The following is a 25,611-nucleotide window of genomic DNA, read 5'->3' as shown; positions in this document are numbered from 1 at the left end:
CTTTTCACTAAAGAAGAAAATTAAAATGGAGTTTGTGCTCATACCTGAATTTACACGGTATTTGATACATAAACCAAAGTCTGGGAGCAAATTCCATTTTCCTCTCATTTAAAAATGAACCAAATAAAGTGTCCAAGGCTAATAAGAGGCACTGTGTACATACTGATCATGGAAAGAAGAGTTGAAAGCATGAGCAATAATCTTGGCTTTAGGAAGCATGTAACAATTCTGAACAGAAAATTATTTGCTTTATTTTCTTCTTCCTGCCTCGCAAGTGTGACTCATGAGGCGCTGACTCTTCCTGGCAAACATGAAATACAGGACGCCACTAAAATACACCATCCCATGCCATTTAAAAGGCTTCAGGCCACGGTTAGTGCTTTGGGAGCAGGAAAGCACAAGACTCCCTCTCCGCATCTCACCATGCTCTGGGTTATGTGTGTGACTGTCTTTGTCTCCAAACATGGTTTTCTCTCGTTTCATCGATGCCTACCACAAACAGTGCACCCCCACACCTCTTCAGCCTTGAAAAGAAGGCTTACGAATGGGTGGAGAATGTGAGCAGAGGAGTCAGCAGCTCCTGAACTGCTCCAGTTTGCAAGTTGGAGGATTAAAGTAAACTAACTTCACTTGGAAACATATACTGGGAAAATATCACTATTATCGCCTGTTGCCTTAGCATCTGCTGTTGGCCAGTTTAGACACGGGATATAGGGCTAGATGGACCTTGTACACTCCTAGTATAGTCCATGTTATCTTTCAGAATGAGGAGCTGGCAGAATAAACTACTTTCACAGTATTCATTAAACCAATCACCTCCGAGATTCAACCCTTCAAGATCACCAATTCCACTCCTAAAAACTTTAAAAAGCCTATGTAGTTCATAAGCTGCTGCCTTTATGACTAGTCTTCTTGCGTGCCTTCAGCCTAGAAAATATTTAATACAAAGCGAAGCCAAGGGTCAAGAGAGGAAAGTTGAGATGGTCCCAGGACTCTTACACCTCCGGACTGGACTATAACTACAGCCTGGCAGGATGCCAACTTGACGATGTTTTCTTTTTTCCCATTTTCTTTAGTAATTTTCCTAAGTTCTTGTTTGGTTCTGAGCAAATAAATGCAACTTTAAAAGTGTATTTGAAGAGAGCTGATGTGGAATGTGGAACTGTTTGCTGTGTCCACCATTGATCCATGAAGTTTCACAAAGAAAAGGAGACAATGTGAATTACATACGAAAATTGCACAAGTGATCAAATTTCACAACATTTCACTGGTGGAGAAAAAGATAAATTCTGGTGCCTGGGGTCCTCCATTATGCATGACAAAAACTAAAACTGAGATAAAAACGCCCTATTCCATCAGAAAACAGGGGAAGTCCCAAGGGGATAATGGCTCATCCAGAAAAATAGATGTGAGGAAGAGAATGGTAGGAGTTACACTTTTTTATTTCCTGAACAAAATAAAATCATCTCTCATGTACATCTTTTGTCTGCGACAGACTGTAATTCAGCAGTTAAACGCTCATATTTGGTCTATATACGAGAGAACCAGTTTTGTCAGCAGGATGCAATTTCATACGGAACTCTGAATTAGCAATAAATGAACTAAAACCTCAAAAAACCCCCACTCGGATAAATTTTTTCAAGAATAAAATGCTATATATAGTTTTACTGATAATGCATTTAAAAGTATTATTTAATAACAGAAGTCCTCTTCACCCAAACACAATCTGAAGCCCAACAGCATCCCAGTGTGGAACTCTATGACGTATGTTTTTCTAAAATGGCAGAAGCAGCTCTTTCATAGTTTCATGCAGTTGTGTTGGTTGTTTCTGAACACTTCTCTCTTTGGCACTTAGATATAGTATGGATGAGTTATTTAGGTATTTTTACTTCTGGATACTGTTTTAGTCTTAACACAGACATTTTTACAGTTTAATCCATGTACGTAGAAAAATCACATACCGATTTTGCAACACGTCTGTAAAGAATTAATTTGGACCATAGCTACTGAACTCAGACTTAGTCTTAGACCTTTTAAGCACCTAGAGCCACAAAAAGCTTTCATAACTTACAGTGAATTTTCTCTGCGAACGAGAAGTCACCAGCATGCAAGCCTGTAACCTCCTGTATGTGAGGATGCACGTACAGAGCATTAGAGCACAGGCATCCACCCCCCCACCTCATGCGTGAGCAAGCACAGCGCTCTTCCCTGAGAGTAAGGCCCCAAAAGCAAGGATACTTTACTAACCTGCAGTGGTCTCTGTTTATCACTGCCCTTAGGAGATTTCAGTCCACTTGTCTGTTGCTGTAAAAGCAGCTGCCTTGCTGCCTGGAGTGCCTGAAAGTAAAAAAAAAAAGTAAATAATTTCCACCAGTTCCTAGAAAGAGATGAGTTACTCATTGCTAATGTTAGGTAAAAGTCCAATTGAACAAATGCAATCTCCTCCTATTTGATTTGTATTTGCTAGATTTCAGACTTGAGTTTGTTTTTTACTTAAGACATAAAAAAAAATCATCTGAAAGTACATATATAGGACTTCACTAGAATTTATGGATGTACATGAAATCCTGCAGGAAATAAAGTTAATTTGTTTGAAGTGCTTGAAGAGGAAAAATCATAAACTGCATCAATAGCCTCATTTCCACAAGGAACTTGTCTTTGAGTGTTCAACTAAAATGCCCACTCCCTTGCAAATTATCATTCAATTTGCATTTTCATATTACAATTTTGAAGCAAAAGCAAGTAGACTTCAAGTGTTACCGGAAGCTGTAATTAAATTTGACAAATCAACATCAGATTATCTTGAAAGTGAATTAATAAGGATATTCATTGAAGATTAAAAACACTTTTTGTACTTACAATTCAAGGAGAAACCTCTCCTTTGACAAAAAAAAAAAAAAAAAGTGCAGTTTTAATGCCAAATAAAAATGAGTGGTTTTCATTTGCATTCTTAGGAAAATCAGAGAACAAAGAAATTACTACTCAACCAACCAGATCAGGCTCGGGGATGACAGTATCCCAATCAAAATAGAAATGTTTTCATTTATTTTATGTTTTCATTCCAACTCAGCAAAATACAGTTAAACATATGAAATGTAAACAAACATTCCTCTTACCCAAAGAAGGCAAATCTAAATTATTTTTACCATTAAAATTATTTTTAAACTGCCAAGTGTTATAAAGTGGTATTTATTAAGAAATGAAAAAACCACAATTCCAAACATTTCCACTGAAACTACCTGGAGAACTCTTTTTCCCCCCCTTAAAAAATCAGCCCCATAAATAGCAGTTACAGCTTTAAAATACATCACACTACTAGCTACGTTATTAAAACATACTGTAGATGGAATATACTGCAATAAATGCCATTTGATCAATGTTCCCTAAAATAATAAAGATTCTCAACTGATAAAGAAAGGTACAATTTTGATTAGACTCAAATGAGCTGGTTTTTAAGATAGTTTCTAGTATCCATGACAACAGTTGCTTTGACAAGATGTGCATATGGCATTACACTGCCAGCTGGTGTGAACAATGTTTGAACTACTGCATTGAGATGCTGAGCAAACAGAAAAAGTTGCCACGTCTTAACCCTCAGGGAAGGCAGTCATCCCCTGATCAATTATGAAAAGACAGAGAGAGGGCTGCTACAGTCTGGCTCCAAGCAAGTTTTCTGAGAAGGCAGGCAGACATAGAAAACCAAAGTAAACAAACTGAATGCACTAGCACCATCTCCTAACAACATTGATTCGTCTCCCCATAGAAGGCTCTGGTACAAAGTTTGCAGAGCAGACTTTTAACATTTGGAGACATTCCCACAACAATCCCCGTATTGTTTCATCAAATTCTCAAGTAATTACAGGTCAGCTTTACAAAGTCTATACATTCCTCTGAACCTAAGCAACGAGCCGCACAGAACTAGCTTCTCTCCGCCAAAAATAAATAGAAGTTAACATATTTCAAACTGCACTTGAAATATTTTGTTACCAAGGAACCACTGGATGCCCTGTTTCCTATGTGAACAGCATAATCTCTTCTGCGCTCACAGTTCTTCAGCAGATCCTAAAGGACAATCCTGCTCTGTCTGAGATCAGAGATAAATATATCTGTTGATTTCAGGGGCACCAGGATTTGGTCCCAACATCTTGCAGTGGTTTAAGCACAAAACGTGCATTAACCGCTTAAACAGAAGATCTATGGCGAATTCATAATCCTTCCCAATCTTTAGACCTCTCCGAAAAGGAAACTTGAATGGAAGCGAGAGAACTGCTGCACTCCTGAACTCATGGGAGACTGTACAGGAAAACCGACCTCACCACTCGGGGTGATACTGCTACACGAACCAGAGAAGAGATCTGGAGTTACAGAAAACGGGAAAAAATATAAAGATAATTATTTTTTATTTGTGGCGGTCGCAGAAAATGCATTACACGGCCTTTATCGGGAAAAGAAATTGTAATGATATAATGCTGACGTATACTTGCAAATAACTGGAACACTTGGCAAGTTGTTTCAGTGTCCTAATCTTCCTTAGCTGCAAAGTCATTTCACGTTAATACAATAAAACAAGCAAGCAAGCATCTGGTAAAGCTGTACATTTACAGTACTTGAAAATTAGAGAATTATAGCATGCTGCAGCTTAGATTTAAGCTAGGCAGCGTAATTTCAAATTGTGGCTAGCGTACTCCCGTGGAATCAGCCTGAAAAAGCATGACTTCCTACCGCTAACTACAAAAAGCATCACACTTTATGAAAAAGCAAGGCAGCACAACAGGATATGTTTGCATAAAAGGCTCTACTACTTAAACTATTTTGATTCATATGTGCTGGTTGGGATACCTTTAAAGGAGTAAAGGCTTATCTTTTAATACAGAATGTCTTATAAATGATGACTACCTGAATACTTCAGTGATCTTATTGTGGCAGTTTAGATTATTGTAAACACAGGAGATAGAAGAAGAACAGAAAACAATTTCAAGAGATCAGAGATGATTTAAAACTCATAAGGAGAAATCACTGTCAGCCTTTGTTCTTATAGCAGTTGTCATATGGTACTTTTTCCTCCCAGTGTGCTGCTTAACTTCAGATTTTGCTACTCAGTAAACAACCTCCCAGAAACACCCTGTTAATTTCAAAGGATTATTACTGACATTATTCATAAGTGAAGATTATGAGACTATAAAACATTCAGTTCTACCAATTCATTTGCTGCTATTAAATCTTTGCAAAACAAATTGACAACTTGAACGTGTCTTTCAAAATACATAGTTTAACATGTACACTTCAAGTAAACCCACATCCCACATATCATTTATAAATTTCTGTGAACTAATTTGGTCATAACTCGTGGTCTAAAAACAGTTCAATGAAGACAAACTAATAGACGTTTAAAAATCTGGCAGATCAAAACTATGTTGAGTCCTACCTCAAGTTAACAGCAGCAAGAATGGATTCTAAGGCAGTCAAAATCGTATCTAGTTTCCAATCACATTTGTTTCAAATTTAGTAAGCACTTTTCCTTAATTAAGTTATCTAAATTAGTAAAACTATACAAAAAAGTCAATGTAGACAAAAACAATAAAAAGAACTGGGGATTAGAAATTATTTTAATAATGCAAATGCAAATCATTACAATGCTTTAAGTAATGGCTGTATAAGCAGGAAATTTGGGCATATGGTTTCCAGAACTCACTGTGTCTTCTAGTAAAATATTTATTGGGAACACTACTTCTTAATATTTACTGTGCAGCTTTGGCATAGCTAAAACGTAAGCAGAACAAAAATGAAATTAATTGCATATAACTCACCCTATTAAAGTTGATAAATTGTGGTAGATTTTGCGATTTGTTGGTGATAATACTATGAGATACAACTTGCTTTAATTTTGTATTCCAAACCCTTGTATTTAATTTAAGCATGCGTTAAAATAATTTTTAAAGTTTTACCTTTTTAATAAAGTGAAAGCCGTCACTAAAGGATGGTAAACTTATTACTTTGGTTTTTAAAAAGTAAATATAAGTATATTTTTAGGAAACGGATGTCACTCATATCTTTCCTTTAAAACCAGGAATGTTTAACCTATCAGCCTGTTGCATTTGAGACGTTAAAATGAAAAATGACATCTACGCCCATTAATATCGTCAATGTATAAACAGCACAGCGTGACACATTCTTGAGAGCTGAAGGCTACAAAATCTCTCTGAAACATAAATAACAAAGCACTCAGAAGCATATTTGATGTTGATATTCATCTCTGAGAAAAACACTGCTGCCTGGGCTTCTTATGAAAATAGATGCAGCCCAAATGGATCTCCTGTAATTGGTTTCAGATAGCGAGGTCAAAAGAAATATGATACAAGAAACTATTATGTGGAACAGGCGAAACAAGAATGTTTATACAGGCACTCCCTATTTATACTGACAAGAGGTGTATACTTTGCAGATAACCAGAACCAAAAAACTTGCCAGAAGACAACCAGATTCTTTCCTTTTTCTAACTCCAAATCCCTATTTTATTTTTTCCAATGACTGCATACTCTAACATTCCTGCTGAACGTAAAATAAGTTTCTGAACATAAAATAAGTTTCCAAATGGCTGAATATGTCAAACAAGAGTCATCTCGCTGGTAGCACTATGCAACAGAAACATATCAACATGCTAAGCTGGATTTAAGGCCAAAGACTGCTCTGCACTGGTTGAATAACAAGTTAGCCAAATGATTCCACAGCTACATTTATTATAAAAACCACTTCAGGAGAACCTCTGTCCCCTCAAACCCTGCTGCGGGCCCATTCTCCAGCTGGCTCTGAACAAGAAGCCCAGAATTATCCACAGTTGTACGAGATCCTTGAAACATGGTGACAGAAAGACAACGCTGTTCAATGCTCCCTAATAGCACTCAAATGATACTGCGAAACCTTTGTCTCTCGCTGACTGTATTTTCCCAGAAAGTTCTCTAATGAATATCACAGCCAGTCAGCACGGCAGCTTATAATCTTTCCAAATGGAGTAGCAAAGCATTTAGCACTATTCAAAGAATCTTGAATTTAAGATGATCCAACTCCTTTCCAACAGCAGTCTCTCCAGGAGACTTGACAGGAAAAGCAAACTCCCATGCACCCTGAGACAAGCTCATTTTCCTTAGTGAACAACAGTTTTTCTCTAAGCTACGCAAAGAAGATAAAACCTGTCGGCTGGGGACAAATGTGCCACACTGGAGAGACCACGAAGTCAAGGAAATCCTGTACATAACTAAAATCCAAGCCACATAACCAGCCTGATTTCACCTACGAGCGGTAGACCGAACAATTATTACAGTGTTTTCCTACAGACGGAGAAATGAAGCACCAGATGATAGCTAAGGCTGTTGGCACCCACCTCAAGGAAAAGATTATCTAAGAAATCTAGATGGTCACTAAGAAGGATTGCAATTAACCCAACATCAAAGTATGCAAATACTCAAACAAAAAAGATTTGTCCGTCACCTGCATCTAGATTAGCAGCTGCAGACAGCCCTGATGCGCAGTGTGCGCAATTGCAGCAGCTGAACTGCAGGGCGCCCTGCAGCCTTGCCTAGCGGTAGAACACAAACCTGCGGAAGACTAACATGTTTGAAACTAAATTATGCGCAAGAAGAAGAGGCAATAGCCTTGGACGTTGTATTACCATCCCAAGTACTCCCACCACCAGGCTGCTGCACGGGAAGACAGAATACAACTGACTTTCTTCAACCGTTTCCCCAGAAGGTGGTGGTGGCCACTGAGCGCTGTACGGAGCCCAACCCTACAGGGTGTGATTAAGCAAACACTGAATATGCTTGAAAACATTTACTGTATTGACACTACAGGAATTCGTGCAAATGAATGCCTGGTTCCTGGATCCCCAGGCTGCTCAGCTTTTCCAAGGCTGGGGAAATTCTGTGTTTGGCCGGGACAGCAACTCTTTATGTCTGGGGAATTTCAAGATAAAAAGGCAGAGCACTTTGAGGGTTAGGTGGCAAGTGGGGAAAGCCGCTCTGGATCACAGTTTAACTTAAATACTTACGTTTCTCATGTACCTCACCTTGGAAACGCAAGAATTTCACTGGATCTCACCCTCATTTCCTTTGACTAAAGGCACCTTGTTGTGTCTTTTTTTTTTTTTTTTCAGTTGGTTGGTTGGCTTTGGGGTGTTTTTTTGTTTTGTTTTCTTAGGATGACACTGCCAGTTTCAGCATACTGAGGCTCTGATTTTGATTCAGATTTGTGGTCTTCACTGCAATACAAACAACACTAGAAGAAGAGATCCTCAATCTACCTGAACTTCTGTTCTGCCCTGATGTTATCCAGGATTAATTTGCAACTGAAGAGAAAAAGTAACAGTAATAAACTGATGAATGCAACATGAAGTCTCATAATGCTGTTTAATAAAAGGAAATTAATCACATAATTGTCATAAACCTATTTTCAAACAGCAATCTATCAGAGAGAAATTATGCATCTGTAGTTATTGACCTTTCATTTTACCATGACTGATTCGTAATTAGACTAGTTTTGTGAAAAATAATAGTTAATTACCAGATTTTTTCACTCTAATTGTTTTGGCAATTTTTTTTTTTTGTTTAGTGTCTTACTTTTTCCCCATGTGAAGGATGCTAAATAAATACGGGGCACTAATAACTTAGCAGCTAACATATTTCATTTTATAAAGCAAGTTTAGCTTCTCCTTATATAACCCAATTTAATAGATACTAAACACTGTTTCGAAAACAACTGTTTCATTTTTCCTGCACATTATTTGGCTGACCAAGAACTAGAGACAAAACACCCGTAACAGTGGCTGGCTTCAATTCCTGGTGGCACTAGCGGGGCTCTTCCCTGTAGACATCAATCTGCATTGGTCATTAGGGCTACACGTCAGACCACGCATAATGTGGTCCATGACAGCAAACCCAAATGCTGTCTCTAAAGCTTGGACCACCTGAAGAATCCGGATGTCAAGGGTTAGGAGAGATGGGGGCCCACAGCCCCAAACTTCTGCTCCAACCTGACAATCCAATCTCCCTTCTTTCACCCCACATGCCCGAACTTAACTTTCCTTTGGGAAACACAGGAGCAGGCAATCTACCCTACTTCATTCCTACCACTTACATTACGCAGTGACTAACTGAATTAATGAAATGAAAACAAAACCAGTGCACACATCAAATACCAACACCACAAGCTCACAATGTCCTGCCACTGCTATTTTCTTCCATGTGGCGTTATTTTTAGAAAACTGGCACACGTAATAGCTAAACGGAAGAGCTGATCTCTTAGTTTTACATGAACAGAATGTGGCACTAGCGGCATGCACCAGTTTTCCACATGAAAACTGGTATGAACTATTTCACATGAAAATCAGCTAGCAGATATGTAAAAGCTGTTTAAGCGTGCAGGGAAAAGAACAATCAATACAGCTATGCCATATGTGGATCCAGAACTAAAAAAGATCCTTAAAATTATTATACATTTATATAATCTTATGTATATATGGTACAAATGTGTATGTATTCTTGATTTGAAAGGAGCTGGTTAAAAAGAAGACCTTCTTTGAAGTCTGTCCATTGTAGACATTCACTTATTGGCTGTGAAGCCTACTTTCAATTAAAGCAGTCTGAAACAAAGTAGTGTTGGCTTAGGTAGAATAATAGATGGTTTGACAATTTATAAATAGGAAAGGAACTGATGCAAATTAAAGCAAGAGTGGTCCCATTTGTACTAAAATCAAAATGCAGAGCAAATGTGGGAGGAGAAAGAAACAGAGTATCAAGGGAAGCATTATAACGTTAGGCTGTTAGAAGGCAGCAGTTTTAACGGATAGAAATCTGAAATGGAAATTTAGAAATTAAAGACAATGAAATCAGCACAGACATAATTAAGCAAATGATTAACAGAAATCACCATTATGATATAAACTAAACCAAAAGGTGAGGCAGATATAAAACAAAAGGAAACAAGCACTCAAACATTTTGTTCTGGCCAACAGCAAGATTCCTCCTAGAATAGAACCTAAAATTTGAAAGGACAGATGTGAGGACTGATTAGTTTTGTTAAGTAATACAGAGAGGTCAAATAACATGTGAAGAACAAATGCCAAAACAGTATTTACCCTAGAATAGCCTTAGCCATTTAGAAAGCAGAAATAAATACCTCTATCTTTACAATTTATTTTCCATTAAATAACGTTCTGCACAGTGACTGGTAAAGGAGTGCTGACACAAAGGATCATAAGCACAGATTCCGCATCCCGATACCCTGTAAGCTAGAAAACAAAGCTATCTGTCAAACAATATGGATCTACCTGGTACCAAAATAATTACAAATAAAGTTACAGTAATTATATGAATCAAACTCCCTCAGCCAATCAAAATGTGAGGAATTACATATTTATTGAAGAGTTATTGAAGAGTTGAGAGATCAGATTGAAAGGGCTCCTAATCAACTGATTTGATTTACCACTGCCCTTACAAATTCATATCCAGAGACATGAGTGAGATTGCAACTACAAAAGGAAATAGTATCAAGGTGGTCATATCAGGCTTTTTCTGTATGGGAGGAAGGCACAACAGCCATTACTGAAATATCCAATTGATAATCAGTGGAGAAGAACAAAGTTCATGGCTGGGTTTCACATTAGATATTATAAATTTAAAGTTTCTTTTAAAATATTTTTAATAGATCTAATCATTGACATTCAGTTCTTACAAGGACATAATTTAAAGAAACCTCACATTTTATATATATATATATCTATGATGAAAAACACGTATTAAAGACATAAATCAATACTGTCGTGTTATTATGATAAAAGCAAACTGGGACATAAAAATAGGTGTCATATACAAAACTGATATTTCTTCCACTTTATTCAACTTTCTGAAGACTCAAATAGCGAACTGTACCCAGCTTGGGGCACAATGTTTCAAAGAGGTGGACCATTTGACCAGTGACCAGAGAAAAGCAGTAATAATGATCATGATGAGAAAATCCAACCTATGGGATAGCAGAAGTCTGATCATAAAAACAGAAGAAAAAACCCTAAAGCAATAGCAGTCTTCAGCAAGTTTCTGCACAGAACGAATTAATTGTATTCCATGGGTAGGGCAAGCAAGAATGGCCTTATACTGAATCCAGGGAGATTTAATTAAATTTAAGAAGAAACTTTCCAATGGTAGGGATAGTGGAGGAGTACAATAAATTGTGCAGAGACTGCAAAATCCTTGTCACTGGACCTGTTTAAGAAGCATCTTCAGGAACAGTTAAGAGCAGTGATTCTGCTCTGGGACACAGAAGACCTTTACAAGCGTCTTCCAGCCCTATTTTATTTGATTGTGTGGTTCCTGTGAAAGCATGCCTAGTTCGGATTACTGTGATGCCTAACACCTTGCTACATTTCAAATAACACCATGTTCTCATAAACTGAGTATCATGAAGCTTCAGCATGGTTTGTTTCTATGGTGAGTTAAGAGCAGAGGATCAGTAAGAGCTGCGCATACAGACTTGCTCTTTGGAATTTTCCGACCTTACATGACCACGTTTGTGTTTATGAGACTATCCTTGAAATTTTGGACTGAACAGAGAAATAGTTTATACAGAACAGGAGATGGCTTAGAATTAAGCGCTCTGTGCCCTAATTGCAGTCAGAGCCATCTGGGCAGGATTCTTGTGTCCTCACTACCAAGTACAGGCACAACAGTAGCAGGAAACAAGATTTTCTTGGTATTACAATTCTTACTATAAACAATAGAGGCCTGGCTGAAGTGGACTGCTAGGAAGAGGAGAGAAAAACATGCAAGAATGAGCATTTGAAGCACAGCTTGATCAACTTAAGTCACACATCTCCACAAAAAAATACCCCAAACAAACAAACAAACAAAAAACCCCCGCAAAAGCAAATTGACTCATTATTATAATTGTGAGTTTAAACCTAAAGCTACAATAACAAAACTTACAAAGTATCTTTGATAACCTGATTTCAGTCATGTTCTTAATGAAATAATTTGATCAAAAGTCACTACATGGTCTAAGCCACTTAAAAAAAACCAGTCTTTATTGCTAAAGCTAAATCAGCTCAACTGAAATCCTTCTGAGTCTGTTATTTTTTTTCTTACAGATATTTTTTGTAATGCTTCTTAAAACTTTAGTCAGCATAAAGAGCTCCTGGTACACCTTCAGTACAAGAATAATTAGGGGAAGAAACAACAAACATGAATGTACATAGATGATACAATAATAGCAATTTTATTTGTAATTTTTCAAGGTTTTTGATAAACCTTCTTTTGGAGAGAGAAGTGCTGTCCTGTCTGGAGTTTAAAAAAAAAGAAAAAAACAGTAAAAACACGGATATGAGATCAGAAGTAAATTATGCAAATAAACAGCCCATTTTCTAGACACTAGACTTATCATTGGTGGCATTTGGCAACAGTTCTAAGTGGCCTGATAATACAAGGCCTGATCTAAACTCCTTGGAATAATTCTGAAGCATTAAAACCTGCTACTAAGTGTTGACTGTGAGGCTCTGGAGCAACCTCTGTACCATGATCACAAATTAATTTATACGTATATATGTGTAAAGTAACACATGCATTCACAGACATAACACTAAACACCTTTTTTCTTGAAGGAAATGCTTATATACTATGGAGAACCCAACAAAAGTAGCACTGGTTAGCACTGCATCTCTCTGAAAGAGCTATCTGCACTTGCAGGCTACTCTGGCCTGCCTGAATTACTACAATTGCAGCTTTCCTCTCAGGCTGCTTTTCTACGTTTTAACTCTTTTGGTGCATTTCGTCATGATCTAGCAGGCATGATCCAACATGCAGACCTCTGTCTCTGAAGAATCCCAATCTTCAGGTTATTGCTGTAGCTGGCAAATGAGTTGTATGTTTTGAAGGGTAGCCTTAGCAGTCCGTGTAGACAGAGCTACTGAGAAAGAATTCTCCACTTTGGGGACTTTTATGAGTGAAGATTATAAAAAAAGTGAAAATGACAAAGAGCTTTAATTTTAAGCTAAAATGCAAGTGAAGACAGACAGGCAAATGTCCTCAGGCTCCTCATCCTAGTTTCAGCCCTTGTGAGGAGACCTGGTAGGGAGTATATTCTTTATGATTAGAAACTTGCAGGGATGAAAAAGAAAAGACCTGAAGCTAGTAAAAATGTTTTGCAGAAGAGGAATAGTGAGACATTTTGCAATTCCCAGGGCGTTTAGGTGCTGGAGAAATGATAGCAACTGCACAAGGAATTCCCAAGTAGTATACATGACCAATGCAACAGGTTATGCATTTGAATTAAAAGGCAGATGTTCCAATCACAGTCCTTCGAGTTTGCCCAGGAAAAAATGATCCTTATTATATTGCCTTGGCATGTACAGTAATATTCCTAAACAGCAAGCTAATCAAGGAATTATAGTAACAAATATGCTTAGAGGCATTATCATCTTTAGATGCATTTGTAAAAGCAGACACACCCAGTTATGTTAGTGCCAAACATATGTAATACGCCACATCAGTTAGTCTCTTCTGGCATGAGACTGTACAAATTTCCTCTGAACCATGTAGCATACATTGCATAATCACTATCACTAGCATGCACATAAAAAGAAGCACTGGCAACCTAGGCACATGATCAAAATAGGCTGGAAATGAAGTTTAGATATAAATTTTACTCCTTTTATCCTTTTAACTACTCTCACTTTATACAAATCAAACCCTGAATTTCAGCTTGTATTTTATCAGTTCTCTATCATGTCTTGTCATCAACTTAATACAGTCAAAACTCAGTTACTAGTCTTCTTCTCTAAAGACACTCCCTTTACACATCGCACATAGTTCAGATTTCATGTCCTTGAAGTATTTTCCAGATTCTCCTTTCTAGAATACCTCCTTTTTTCTTCTTGTAACATTTTAAACCTCATCAATCTGTAACAATTGCTCTACCTTTGTGACTTCTCTCAAAAATTCTGGATTCCTTCCAGAGATTGCTTTACGTGAGGCATCAAGTCATCACCAACGCCCTTCCTTCCCTCAAATACCTTCACTCTCATTGTCTCCAAGGTGTCTATGAAAGAAGAGCAGATAAGGGGTTTATTTCCCTCACAGCACACTTTGTACTAATTCATTAAAAATAAATACGTATGTCCGCACTTGCGTACTTATATGTAAAAATGTATTATTGAGATGCTTCCTCCTCCCCTGCTCTGCCTGTGCAACCTGCACCCATCCAGGAGAGCAGACTCCAGAGGGGAAGGGCCAGCTCTTCACCAGCGCTCACAACATCGCTGCTCTACGTGGCGGCGAAAAAGGTCATAGAAGAGCCCAGTCTCACACTTCATCTAAAAATCATTCTTAAACCAAAACCAGTATCTATCCATGCAGGACATTTCTCATGCAGTTTTTTTGCAGTATTTTTACAGTCAGTTTTGAAAATGGCAGACTGTTAATCAAATTGGCGTTTTGAATTATTTAAATAAATCCACAGAGGTACCATCAAGGTGTGAGACAGCATTGTACGGATTAAAGAAACACTACGCTTCTGCAGCCTTTTCATACGCATGCCCTAGTTAGAAATGTTACAGTTTCTTTCCTGAAAAATACAAACCAAAAATTATCTAAATAACCTGGATACTTACACTCATCCCCCCAAACCTTAACCTCTTTTTCAGTCAAGACTTTCTTGCCGTATCACTTCCAGGTAGTTTTACAACATGATAGACTTTTCTCTGACCAATGACCAGCAGAACCTTCAAACTTGCTGCAGTCTTTCACCTTCTACAATTTACTGGTAATTAAACTTATATATGGATTGCCAACTTTTTCAATAAATACTGCATTTTGTCCTCTGGTTTCATTTCAGTATTTTATGAAGTATTTTGTTAACAACAGTTCCTAGTCCTCGAATACTCCCATGTAACCATAGGTTCAGAGACTGAAAAGGGAAGCAAGGCTTTTCAAGGACAGATAGAGGGCTTTCAAAATTTAGTAACTGTATAAGCTACAGAGCAGAATCTTTTATGTCGTACAAGTGTACTTCATCTAGGTATGATACTGGCAATATTTTTAGTATACCAATCTATTTATGGTGCCATGTAATACAAGAATAATAAACTAAGTTCTAGTTCTAAGTTCATCATCATTTTACGTGCTGCTTTCAACACACAGTGCTCATTTTACAAATGTCAGTAGGTAGACATGGGACTACAAAAACCAGTAAACATATGAAGCCCTTTCTTTTTTTAACCATAGCTGTGCAATGATCTGATACTACTTTATTGCTTCTAATATTGCCTTTTATTTTAACTGACTAGGCAGGAGGCAGTGCATCTTATCTGAGAATGCTCATCTATGTTTTCTTCCTAGATCATCACTTCTTCATACAATGACTTGAAAGTATCACACAAAACACGGATCTATTCCTGACTAGATATATTCATACTATCATAGTGTTCCAAAGCATAGTAAATTTTACTTTAGCTGTTATTTTAAAAGTTTTGTTCTACCTATTAGAGATGGATTTTTTATTTTGCAGGACAAAATGTAGATAATTCCAGCTCTGAGATTTGGGGAAAAAAAAAAATATGACAGGCATCACAGTATTACAGCATTTTTAGTCAAAAGGCCTTGCCTTTTATGAGAAAGCCTTCTGGATGGTATCTCTTAGTCTAGTGCAATTCCCAGGGCTCTTCTTGTGCCATAGGACAGTGGACCGAAGAAAAAAAATGGGAAAGAAACCATTTTATGTCAGGACTTTGGGATGGCTTTGAAATACTTTCTAGAGCACAGTTTATGGCATAAGGCTTATGTTGCTACCTGAAGGCAGAGCTGTGGCCAGCAGGTGAAAGAGTCTTTTGATTTTAGATGAATGTCAGAGGTTCTCACCCTCTTCTCCAGCAATCCCCAGGTTCATTAATATCACTAAGACATGAACGCTACAAGCACTTTCATGTTTATAGTTACAAAATAATATAGGGACTGTACTACTGAAAAGGGTATGACAATATCACTTTTACCAACCCTCTCAGGCTTCATCTACACTGATAAACTGGAGACCGCCTGAGAATGTGATTTTCCACACCGGCAAGCCATGAGCACAGCTCCTGGCACGCTTTTTGACCTGTGCTGACCCGTACTCTCCCCAGCAATGCCCAAGCAGAGCTCTGCAGTCAGATTTTTCCAAGGACCAGTCTCACTAGGGAATTGGATGCAGTCATCCCAATTTGAGGGACTTAAATGCTTATTAGCTCAGGAGTGCTGCACTCTGTGTCAGCTGCCCAGTTTAGCATCCAGGAACTGTACGTTCAATTTACTAGTGCAGATCATGCCTATGTGCTCGAAACAATTGAGCCACACATTGTTTTAGAGCCTCTCTCAGCTGAAGCAGCCAGGATGAGATTTTGGGATGGCTTGGGAGAGTTTCAAGGGATCCCGATTTCATAGCTCAGCAGGTTGGAAAAACAAATCATCATCAGAAACAACAGCAATAAACACTCCTTCGGGGGGCAGGGGAGGGTGAGTGGGGAAGAAGATTCATTTCATTCCAAACCGTTGCAGCAGGAACCTCCAACATCCCATGGTGTGTCTGCCGACGAGTTTTAAGTACCAGTTCTATATGGACACCTTATGCATCTGGGGTGAGTTTTACTTCCGAAGTCAAAATTCTGACAACAGCCGCTGTTTTATGAAAAGCCTTTTTTTTTTTTTTTTTTAATCAAAGAAGCAAGGGGAGAAAAACAGATTTGACTGCAAAGCATCTGTTTCCAGAGTTCCCGTCAATCAAATCCACAAAAATAGTACCGTATTATCATTTCTGTAAATTCTAATAAGGTTGATGGTATTTTTCATCTTCATGTTTAGGCACTTAAGACTGAGAATTCAGAGTTATGTAATTTGACAAAGTCTGCAGAGAAAGTAATTTTCAGAGCTCAGGTTAGTCACCAGCTCCAAGAGTGCTCCAGCTCTCAATGCTGGCACTGAACTCTCTGCTCTGGTAAAGGAGCAAGCAGGCTCTTCAGCAAACTTGGCTTGGACTCTGGCAACCAGAGGGCAGGGAACACTGCAAAGGCTTTGAGGTGCCACCACTGGCTTTGCACTGTGATTTGCACAGAGACAAGTGAACAGAGTAAAAAGGCCAAGAACTAAGGATTTTTTCTGAATTATTATTTTTTTTTAATTTTTTTATTTGAAGGATACTGTGAAAATGAAAAGGCCTAGAAGTTTCTTTAAAAAATAATTTAAGAGTCCCTGATATTTTCCTTTATATTTTTCTGCATCAAAATTTGGGAAGATTCTGGCTAGAGGCCTTGTGCCTTTACAAAGAATAGCTGAATTATTTCTTCATTGGTAAAAAGACACAGAGAAAAGGTGACTCACAGAAAGAGTACATGGACTAACACTATAAATTAAAGAGAATTTTAAAAAATTTTTTACAAGTGTAAAGAGAATCACAATTGAATAGCACCAAAATAAAAACAATGGAAGTAACATTGAAGGGAGATTAAATTTCTTCCTGACTAGAAGGCATTAAAGAAGACTCATATAGTAATCAGAGTACAACAATCAGGCCAGCACAGTATCGTTGAGAATACATATTCTAGTGACTAGAGATGATTACACTACTAAGAAAAATAAATTAATTTTACTTAAGCTGACTTCCTTAATCTTCAAGGCAAGTGTTCCTTTGACTAGTCTGACACAGTTAAAGTAGTACAGATACTCCCTCCATTATAACAAGCATTGGCAGACTCCGTAACTACAAAATGAGCACTTTCACTGACCTAATAGGCACCATTCCTTGAAATTTGGACACATGGAACGCACTCAAGCTTTTACATCATCTTGCAAGACAAGATACTTCATGAGCACCATTTAAATTGATTTACATTGTGAATTAACAGTATTCCAAAGTAGACATTTTGCAACAAAGCTAAAGTTCCAAAAAACCCTAAGAGTAATGGCTGCAGGAATTTTCACCTCTGCGAATCGATATCATTATTAGAAGCAGCAATTTTGAAATTTTGCCAAGGGCAAGCAGTACCAATGTCAGCTCTTGCCTTCCAGAATTTAATTTTTTTCAGAAAAAGTTTTCTTAACATTTCTGCATTTTTGAGAATTGAAAGCCTCTGTTGCAACTCTTTATTGAGAAGTAATCTCTGTTCTAGAACATATTTTTTAAGTTTTGCAAATATATTCACCCATATTATTTCTGGCATAGCAAAATTCTGGTTTTGTTTTGGTTTGTTTTTTTCCTAGGTGTTACAAGACGATGAAATAATTACAGCTAAAGCTTCAACAATATAGTTTTACAAAAACTGAAAATGAATGATAAGGAGAAGGGCATTTATACTTGAGAACAAAGAAGGGGATTCAGCAATGTACATTCACACAGTCATAAATTATTGTGTTGTATCTAACCTGTCACAAGCCATATGTATTCACCCACACTGTAATACAGCTTCAGCAAGTTTCCTGAATTTCTCAGCTAAAAATAAGGTTTTGGGAACAGAGGGAATTCAACATTTCACATGGTGGCCTTTAATGCATACTCAAAATCAAATAATTAGTAGGACCAAAGATAGGAAGAGATCTGGTCCTGCATGCAGGCTTGCATTTCTGAAATTGTTTTCCATATAGAAAGGCACAAAAGCTTCTGACAAGCAAAGAAAGAAGGGACAGGTCAAATCTGTGTTAGATTAAATGGTTATACTGTTAAGTTTTACCATATGTTGATTGTCCAAAACATTATAAATATAATTGAGTATAAAATATTTTTTATACAGAGAGGTGTTCAACCAGTACAAATTAGCTGCAATTAAATCCTGCCCTTGCTGATTACTGTATGTGTTCAACTGTCAGTCTCTCATGTCTACTCACGCTGCAGCTCATTTCAAGCAATATCCAACCGTATACAGATTTCAAACAGATCTAAATCACTTCAGTCTAGTAAGGAAGAAACACAAGGTGACAGTGAAATTCAAGGCACAGACAAACTCCATTCTGCCACAAGTCACAAGAACGGGATGTGCAGAGACGATTAACCTGAATGGGGCACCTTCCACCAGTGGTTAAAATTTTTGTAGGATCCTCAAGCCACATATAAATGTTTCTGGACAACGACTACACCCCCCCTCTTTTTGTGTGTGTGTGTGTGTGTGTTTAATGTTAATGGAAGATGCCAGATGGATGCTTTTGGAGATTAAAATGCCCTTTTTCTATATTCAGGGGAAGTTCAGCATAGTCAGCTGCAGGAGTAACTAAATGAATGTAGCCCGTTACTGCCTTCTTTCAAGGGGCAGAATAGTAATTCTATTTCCATGCTCATTCACTCTCCATTTCTTGTACTGATTATGTCAATTACAGCAGTCCTTTTAGCAATGCGGGCATCTGCCTCCTAGAAATCTTACCTATCTGTTTATATGCTTGCAGGTACTGACAGCTGTAGAACGAATTTGATATAGATCATTTAACTATCCCCAATGATGAGTGAGGAGATAAGCTACACACTGAGTGGTAAACACTCTGCCAAGTCATTTATACTGTTTCTCCCTTAGCATGCTCCTCTCCTTTACTATGGGATAGAGACTGCATAAACTTATATATATATACAATCACATAAAATATATATTCTAGAAATTTTCTTGAAGCTGGAAGAAAATTTTGGACTGTCTTTACTGCAGATACGTACAACTGTCACAAATGTGGGGGCCGAAGAGAGAACTGTATCTAAATAAGATGCACGACTGCACATCTGCTAACACAAAATCTAACTTCTTTGCCTCCAAAACTCATTAGCTTACAATTATTTCTTTTTCAGTATAAAGAATGTCTAATTCATACATTCTGCTTAGTTCCCTGGTGAACACACGATTTCTTTTCAAATGAAATTCAAATTCTTTATTCTCAAAGTCCTAGTCAACTTGACCCCTAAAGAACCTCATCTTTTTTTTTTCTTTCTAATGTGTCAGCTTTCCTTTCCTGCTTATGGTCATCTTCTTCCCTGGGTGACTCCAAGGGTTTCCTTACATTGACCTACATTGCCAGGCTCATCTTCCCTCATGTTTTCGCTTCACTCGAGAACTTAAAATCTCCCCTCAAAACTTGTTCTTTCCAGTTAGCTTCCTAATATAGACCTTAATCTTTCCTGTTTCCAAATGTTGTCCCTAGATTTTAAGACTCTTGCTTAAGCTTAAATACATTAAAAAATTAACAAAAAAAAAGTCCAGAACTAAATGGTGTTAACAAGATATGTACGTAAAATAGACTGATTTCATGGTATTTGACTTCTTCTTACTCCTATTCTTTACTATTATTTTCTCCTGTATTTTAATCCCTGTTGAATCTAATTTATATGCTGTGATTGGTATGTTTAAAATAGTCCTACTTTTAACCTGAAGGGCTTGAAAGATGTTACTCCTTTATACTGTAACAGTATTATTTTGCTTACAGTAGTTACTCTTCCGAATATCTATGAAGTTCCAAATGCAGTAACAGCAGAAGTAAATCCTTTCTAATAATGAACTGATTTTAAAATATACCATGTTATTTTACATGTAATAGTAGCTGCAGTTAAAGCCACGCTTTCCTGTGAATAGAATATACATGAATAACAGAGGTTTTTTACATGCCACATATAAAGCAGAGTACTGACCTGCATACAAAACCATTTAACATATTAAGGTAAATGAGTCCATTGGGAGGGAGATTTGCCAGGGAAGAAGAGACTAGGACTTGGCATTAACACTTGGGCAAAGTCTGTCAAGCAAAATGCAGTTTCGCCTTCGGAGCTGGACATTGCCTTGCAGGCAGAAGGGAAACTGGAAGCGGGTGGCAGGGCTGTGTTCAGAGCCCCACTCCACAGTGGTGACCACATTTGCATACAACCGACTTCATCAATCAGGAACATGCCTTGTGAAATGTAACGGTTAAATAAAGAATAGCCAAGAGATGAAAAGGAAACCGTGCTCTGAGCAACAGCAGAGAACGCAGAAAGAGAAATGAGAGAAAAAAATACTCCTCATTAGTCTTTCACCTCCTGAAATAGTTTTTAGTATAGTAAAAAGAAAGTTAGCTACACACAGTGTAGCACTGACTCATGTGCTTCAGCCAGGACATCTCAAAAGATCCCAGTACTGAGAGGAAAAGTGTTTACAGTCTTAGGTTTGTTTTTCTTTGGTTTGGTTGTTTGTTTTTTTTTTGGCAGGGCTGAGGGGGTAATGGTAAACAAATCCTATGCTTTTTAATTTGCTTGAAAATTCTTTAGGAGACTCCTAAATTGGGCAACACAAAAATCTGTTCACTTCTGAAAATCCTGGCCATCGTCTTCAAGACTGGATGCAGTTTGCCCTCTGTGCTTTGAGACTGAAAATTCAAAAATGCAGACGTACAATAGCCAAGCTGCCCCTTTTTATCTGGAGGCTTTGGGTATCCCCCAAGACTTTTATATAAATGTAGTGCACTCTGGTTTACATTAGAAAAGGAAACATTTATCTTATCACATTGATATCGGCTCGGTACAATATTACATTCTGGAATAAGAAAATATTGCAACTTTTCTTGAAAAGGTCAAGAGGTACTGTTTATCTTCGGGGCATAATGAATTACATCGTATTGCCTTCCTAAGAACTCCAAAAGAACAGAACATGTTTTGACGCATAATGCACAACTCAGTGCTCTGAGACAGTAGGTGGAATAATAAACAAAGCTGTAGTGTAATATTTTGAGCTTCAAAATTCTGTATAAATATAAAGCTATGCAAGAAACCTGGTTAGTAGCTAGTGCTTTCGCTATTAAAAAAACTATGTGGGACAATTCTAATAAGGGATGACCTATGAATCTCTGCAACCTCTTAATTGCATCCTAAATTAAAGTTTACTTATTTACATTATTACATATTAAACTTTATAGCTGCTCAGCAAGGTAATGTAACAGCTGGAAGTTTCTGGTTTCCAGTTTTATAGTCAGAACACATCTTGTTATTTATGAAAATCACATTCCCTGTTACGTCTGACTGCTTAATTTACGCTGCAAGGATCGCACTCTCAATTCGCTGTTACTGATCGCTAAATACTGCCCACTGTTCTGAAATGTTTCAAGTTAAGTTTTACAATGACTGATCTTAAGAGAAAAAATTAGATTATGATAACTTAATCTGAAGTCCCAATAATAGAGACTCATGTCTCCTCATATTTCCCGCACCAAACCCAGTAACCTGTAAGTGGAAATTTTAGTGGAGAATCTATGATGATACTTACCAGGCAAAAAATGATTTGCCCACAGGAAACAAGGAAAACACAAGCAAATTTTTAGTACCCTTATCTTTCAACAGAAGTTCATCTATACCCCACAAATTGTCTATGAGGAAAATTTAGTAAGAAGTCATACGTGACTTAGTCCTACATACTCATTTTTGAAAATGAGTGAGGCATTGAACTAACAAATGAACAAGGGTCTGTGGAAAAAAATGAGAGTTAAACTAGAGACTAGTGGCAACCCAATGCACTTAAAAGATCTCTAGTGCTCTGCAAACTTCTGCCTGCAGTCGTATTTTGCCTGGAGTATTATGAAATTAGCAGCACGTAGAGGCAGACTGGAGCAGTAATCTGAAAGGGAGACATGGGTCTCAGCATGCCCCGTTTGTGCTCAGAGCTGGGGTGCTTAGCTACTACCTTCTAGGCAAGACTCTTGCAAGGATCTTTTCCTTACTCTGTTCAGTTCAAATTCAAAACAGTGATCACAGTGCTCAGTTTTTACTTTACCTCTTAATACGGGAAAGGAGAAGCACTCACAGAGCTGGAATTTGTCTCAGATGGCAGGTGAGAGCTAACAGCACCAGCTCTTGTAATCTGCTCACTCAACACAAGAACTCACATTTCAGTTTATTCTGTCATGAGATCTTGAAACACACAGCGGTCAGAGGAGTATCAGTAGGCACGGGGTGCTCTAACCCATACTACAGATCTTCAGCAATGTGGGGAAAAAAAGAACATGAGGAGACAAACCTGCAGTCACACCTACACTAAACATGCAGGAAGACCTTTAACTTCTGTTCAGTTCAGAAAAGAGATAAGAAATAGAGAAGAGGTGAATACAGAAATCTTCCTTCCTATTTGTGGGTACTGGGTCAATAAGAAAACAAGGAAGATCAATACGAACTGTGTTACCTGAGGGTACTAAGCCTCCATCAGACCTACATACGGAAATGCCACAACAGTGCCAATGGAACAGTTTCAATGGCAAGATCAGGCAAGATCTCCATACTGAAGTAGGTACCTGAAATAAAGTAGCTGAGGAGACTGAGCTTGAACCTACCTCGTCTTGAAGAAAAAATCACAGCTAGATCAATTTTCCAAAGAGTATGCCAAACATAGAAGTTTGTAGAGTAAGTCAGGGCTTCATTTTTAGGTAAGAATTCTTACCCCATCATACAGAAAAAGGGAAAAAGAAAAAAAAAAAGAATTCATTGTAAGAAATAAAGAAATATTAACTGGAGTATAACAATATGGATCTTATGGCTGTGGGAGCTGGAGACATGATCAAATTGAATAAACAGACAGGGAGTTGGGATCATAGAGTTGTTCAGCAAACAGTCAGTTTGGAAAACTATTTGAGTCTGGCCTGTCATATACAGAAGTTAAGTAACCATTAGAAGAAAGTAGAGTGAAAATAGAAAGACTGTATTCTAAAAATTCTGAAAACTAATCTTCATGAATTCTTTTGTTTTCTGGTAGATCTCTTCTTTCCTCTGTTTTTCCCAAGGGAACCAAAAAAGCTAAAGCATATCAAATTATTTAAAGTCTCATCAAAGACATCAAGAGTTGTTCTGTGGAAAAGGGAATAATACACATTTTGGTTAAATTTCAAGACAATGACCACAGCTGCCTCTGTCCAAAACTGCAATGAATGAAAACACACAGAAGACTCTTTCTGCTCTGGTTTTCCTTCCAATTTATTTTTACTTCCTTAAAATTTTTCACAACTGAAGCAAAAGCCAAAAGGAAAAATTACAAATACAGGAAAAATAGGAAGGTTAGATTTTTAATAACTCACTATCTGATTAATGATAAATATTAAGAGCCTTGAATAGGGCTATGCCCAGTTCTGCCAGTTGGCTGATAAGTATGTTTATCTGAGTCTTGAAGCACAGTTTTTGTTCAGAATAATACTCACAATTTTAAGGAGAGTGCTTAGTACGCATAAAGTGTTTAAAATCCCTAACAAATTACCTCTGGTGTCCAAACTGCTAAAACAGTAAGCTAAATTCATAACTATAAAGTAGTAAAAATTAAGTAATATAACCCATAATTCCCACAGTTAGCCAAGTTCTATCATTTGTGCCTTACTAATTAAGAAACAATGCATGTAAGTGGATAGCTTTGCTTTCCACATCTTTTAAGAAAAAAAACCCCTTGAATTTAAAACTAAAGAAAGTTTTCTACTTTGATTTTCTACATTTCATCTGAATTTTCTGCATCTTACTTAACTTTTATCAGGTCTGGCCAATGGTTTTTTCTTGGGATTTTTTGTTCTTTCAAAGTAGAGCCATTTGGCATCCACAAATTCCATACTGGATTTTGAGAACCAAAATCCATAAATGTCTTTTAAATACAGAGTTAAAAGTTGTTCCTTCATACTCTTTTTTGGCTATACCAATACTGGATAACAGTGTTGATAAATTATAATAATTCAGACCTGCTAAAAGGACTGCCTGTATCTTCAGTAAGTCAGGTCACCGTTCTCTGAGGAGGAACTGAGGATACTCCTGGACTCGCTGAGCATCTTAGATTTAACACTTGGCCTCTCAGAGCAGTTTTCATCTTTTAAAACTTGTTTTTGGCTTTAAGGAACATTTCTGAAGGGCTTGGCTAGCTCCAGGCACTTAACCCTGGTTGTGCACTTGCAGTGCTCCAAAGGCTGTGGCTGCCAGCTAGGAAGTCACCGACAGCGCTGACGAAGCGACACGACAGCCTGCCACAGCATGGTGGTGTCCCAGACTGACACTGTATCCTTGATGCATCCTGCACGTTTTGAACAAACATGAAGAAAGAAGGTGCTTTCTGTGGATCTAAGGGAGTTTTGGAGGCCAGCTTTGGAAGCAGGAGAGGGATTGAGAAGAATAACAAAGTTATGAACAAAGTGGATTTTATTATCATTATTCAAGTACTTCCAACCTGTATTAGTAGGTGATGCAGCAATTAGTGGTCATCCTTGGAAAAGGCAAAGTAAGAAAAAGGCAGTTTCTGCCTTGAGGAATCTTTCACATCTCATTCGCATCACAGGGACTGTTGCAAGTTACAGTTAGCCCTTACAGCACTGGTCTGATCATTGGCCTATGTGTAAAAAATACTCGATACTTTGTGCCATTCTTCTCTTATATTGCCAGAGAAAGCTCTTCTCCTTCAAACCAAAGTTTCTCTATTAAGCCTCAGGTGGATATAAAAGGGCCTGTAAGGAAGGGAAGGATAGGAAAAGCCCCTAGGACACTTACTGCAGTTAATCATCAAAAGGAAGAAACAAAATAAGATATTTGCTCATCACATTATACAGAAACAATTAGGGGTATCAGGCCCTGCTAACAGATTTTTATTATTAGGGAAATCAT

General features: G+C 37.6%; 1 protein-coding gene across 4 annotated transcripts in view; it reads right to left on the bottom strand.

The window, feature by feature from the left end:
• Positions 1-25,611, bottom strand: part of FOXP2 (forkhead box P2) — a 433,685-nt gene that overhangs the window by 124,061 nt on the left and 284,013 nt on the right. For all 4 annotated transcript variants that reach the window (XM_075059023.1, XM_075059020.1, XM_075059022.1 and 1 more), the window contains exon 5: positions 2,248-2,337. In XM_075059023.1, coding sequence (XP_074915124.1) covers positions 2,248-2,337 — 90 coding nt within the window. The remainder of the gene's footprint in view (positions 1-2,247; positions 2,338-25,611) is intronic.

The sequence above is a fragment of the Buteo buteo genome, chromosome 28 (genome assembly GCF_964188355.1).
Source record: "Buteo buteo chromosome 28, bButBut1.hap1.1, whole genome shotgun sequence".
In the NCBI taxonomy this organism is placed as follows: Eukaryota; Metazoa; Chordata; class Aves; order Accipitriformes; family Accipitridae; genus Buteo; species Buteo buteo.
The sequence above is the reverse complement of the archived record's forward strand: the minus strand, read 5'-3'. Positions and strand labels throughout refer to the sequence as shown.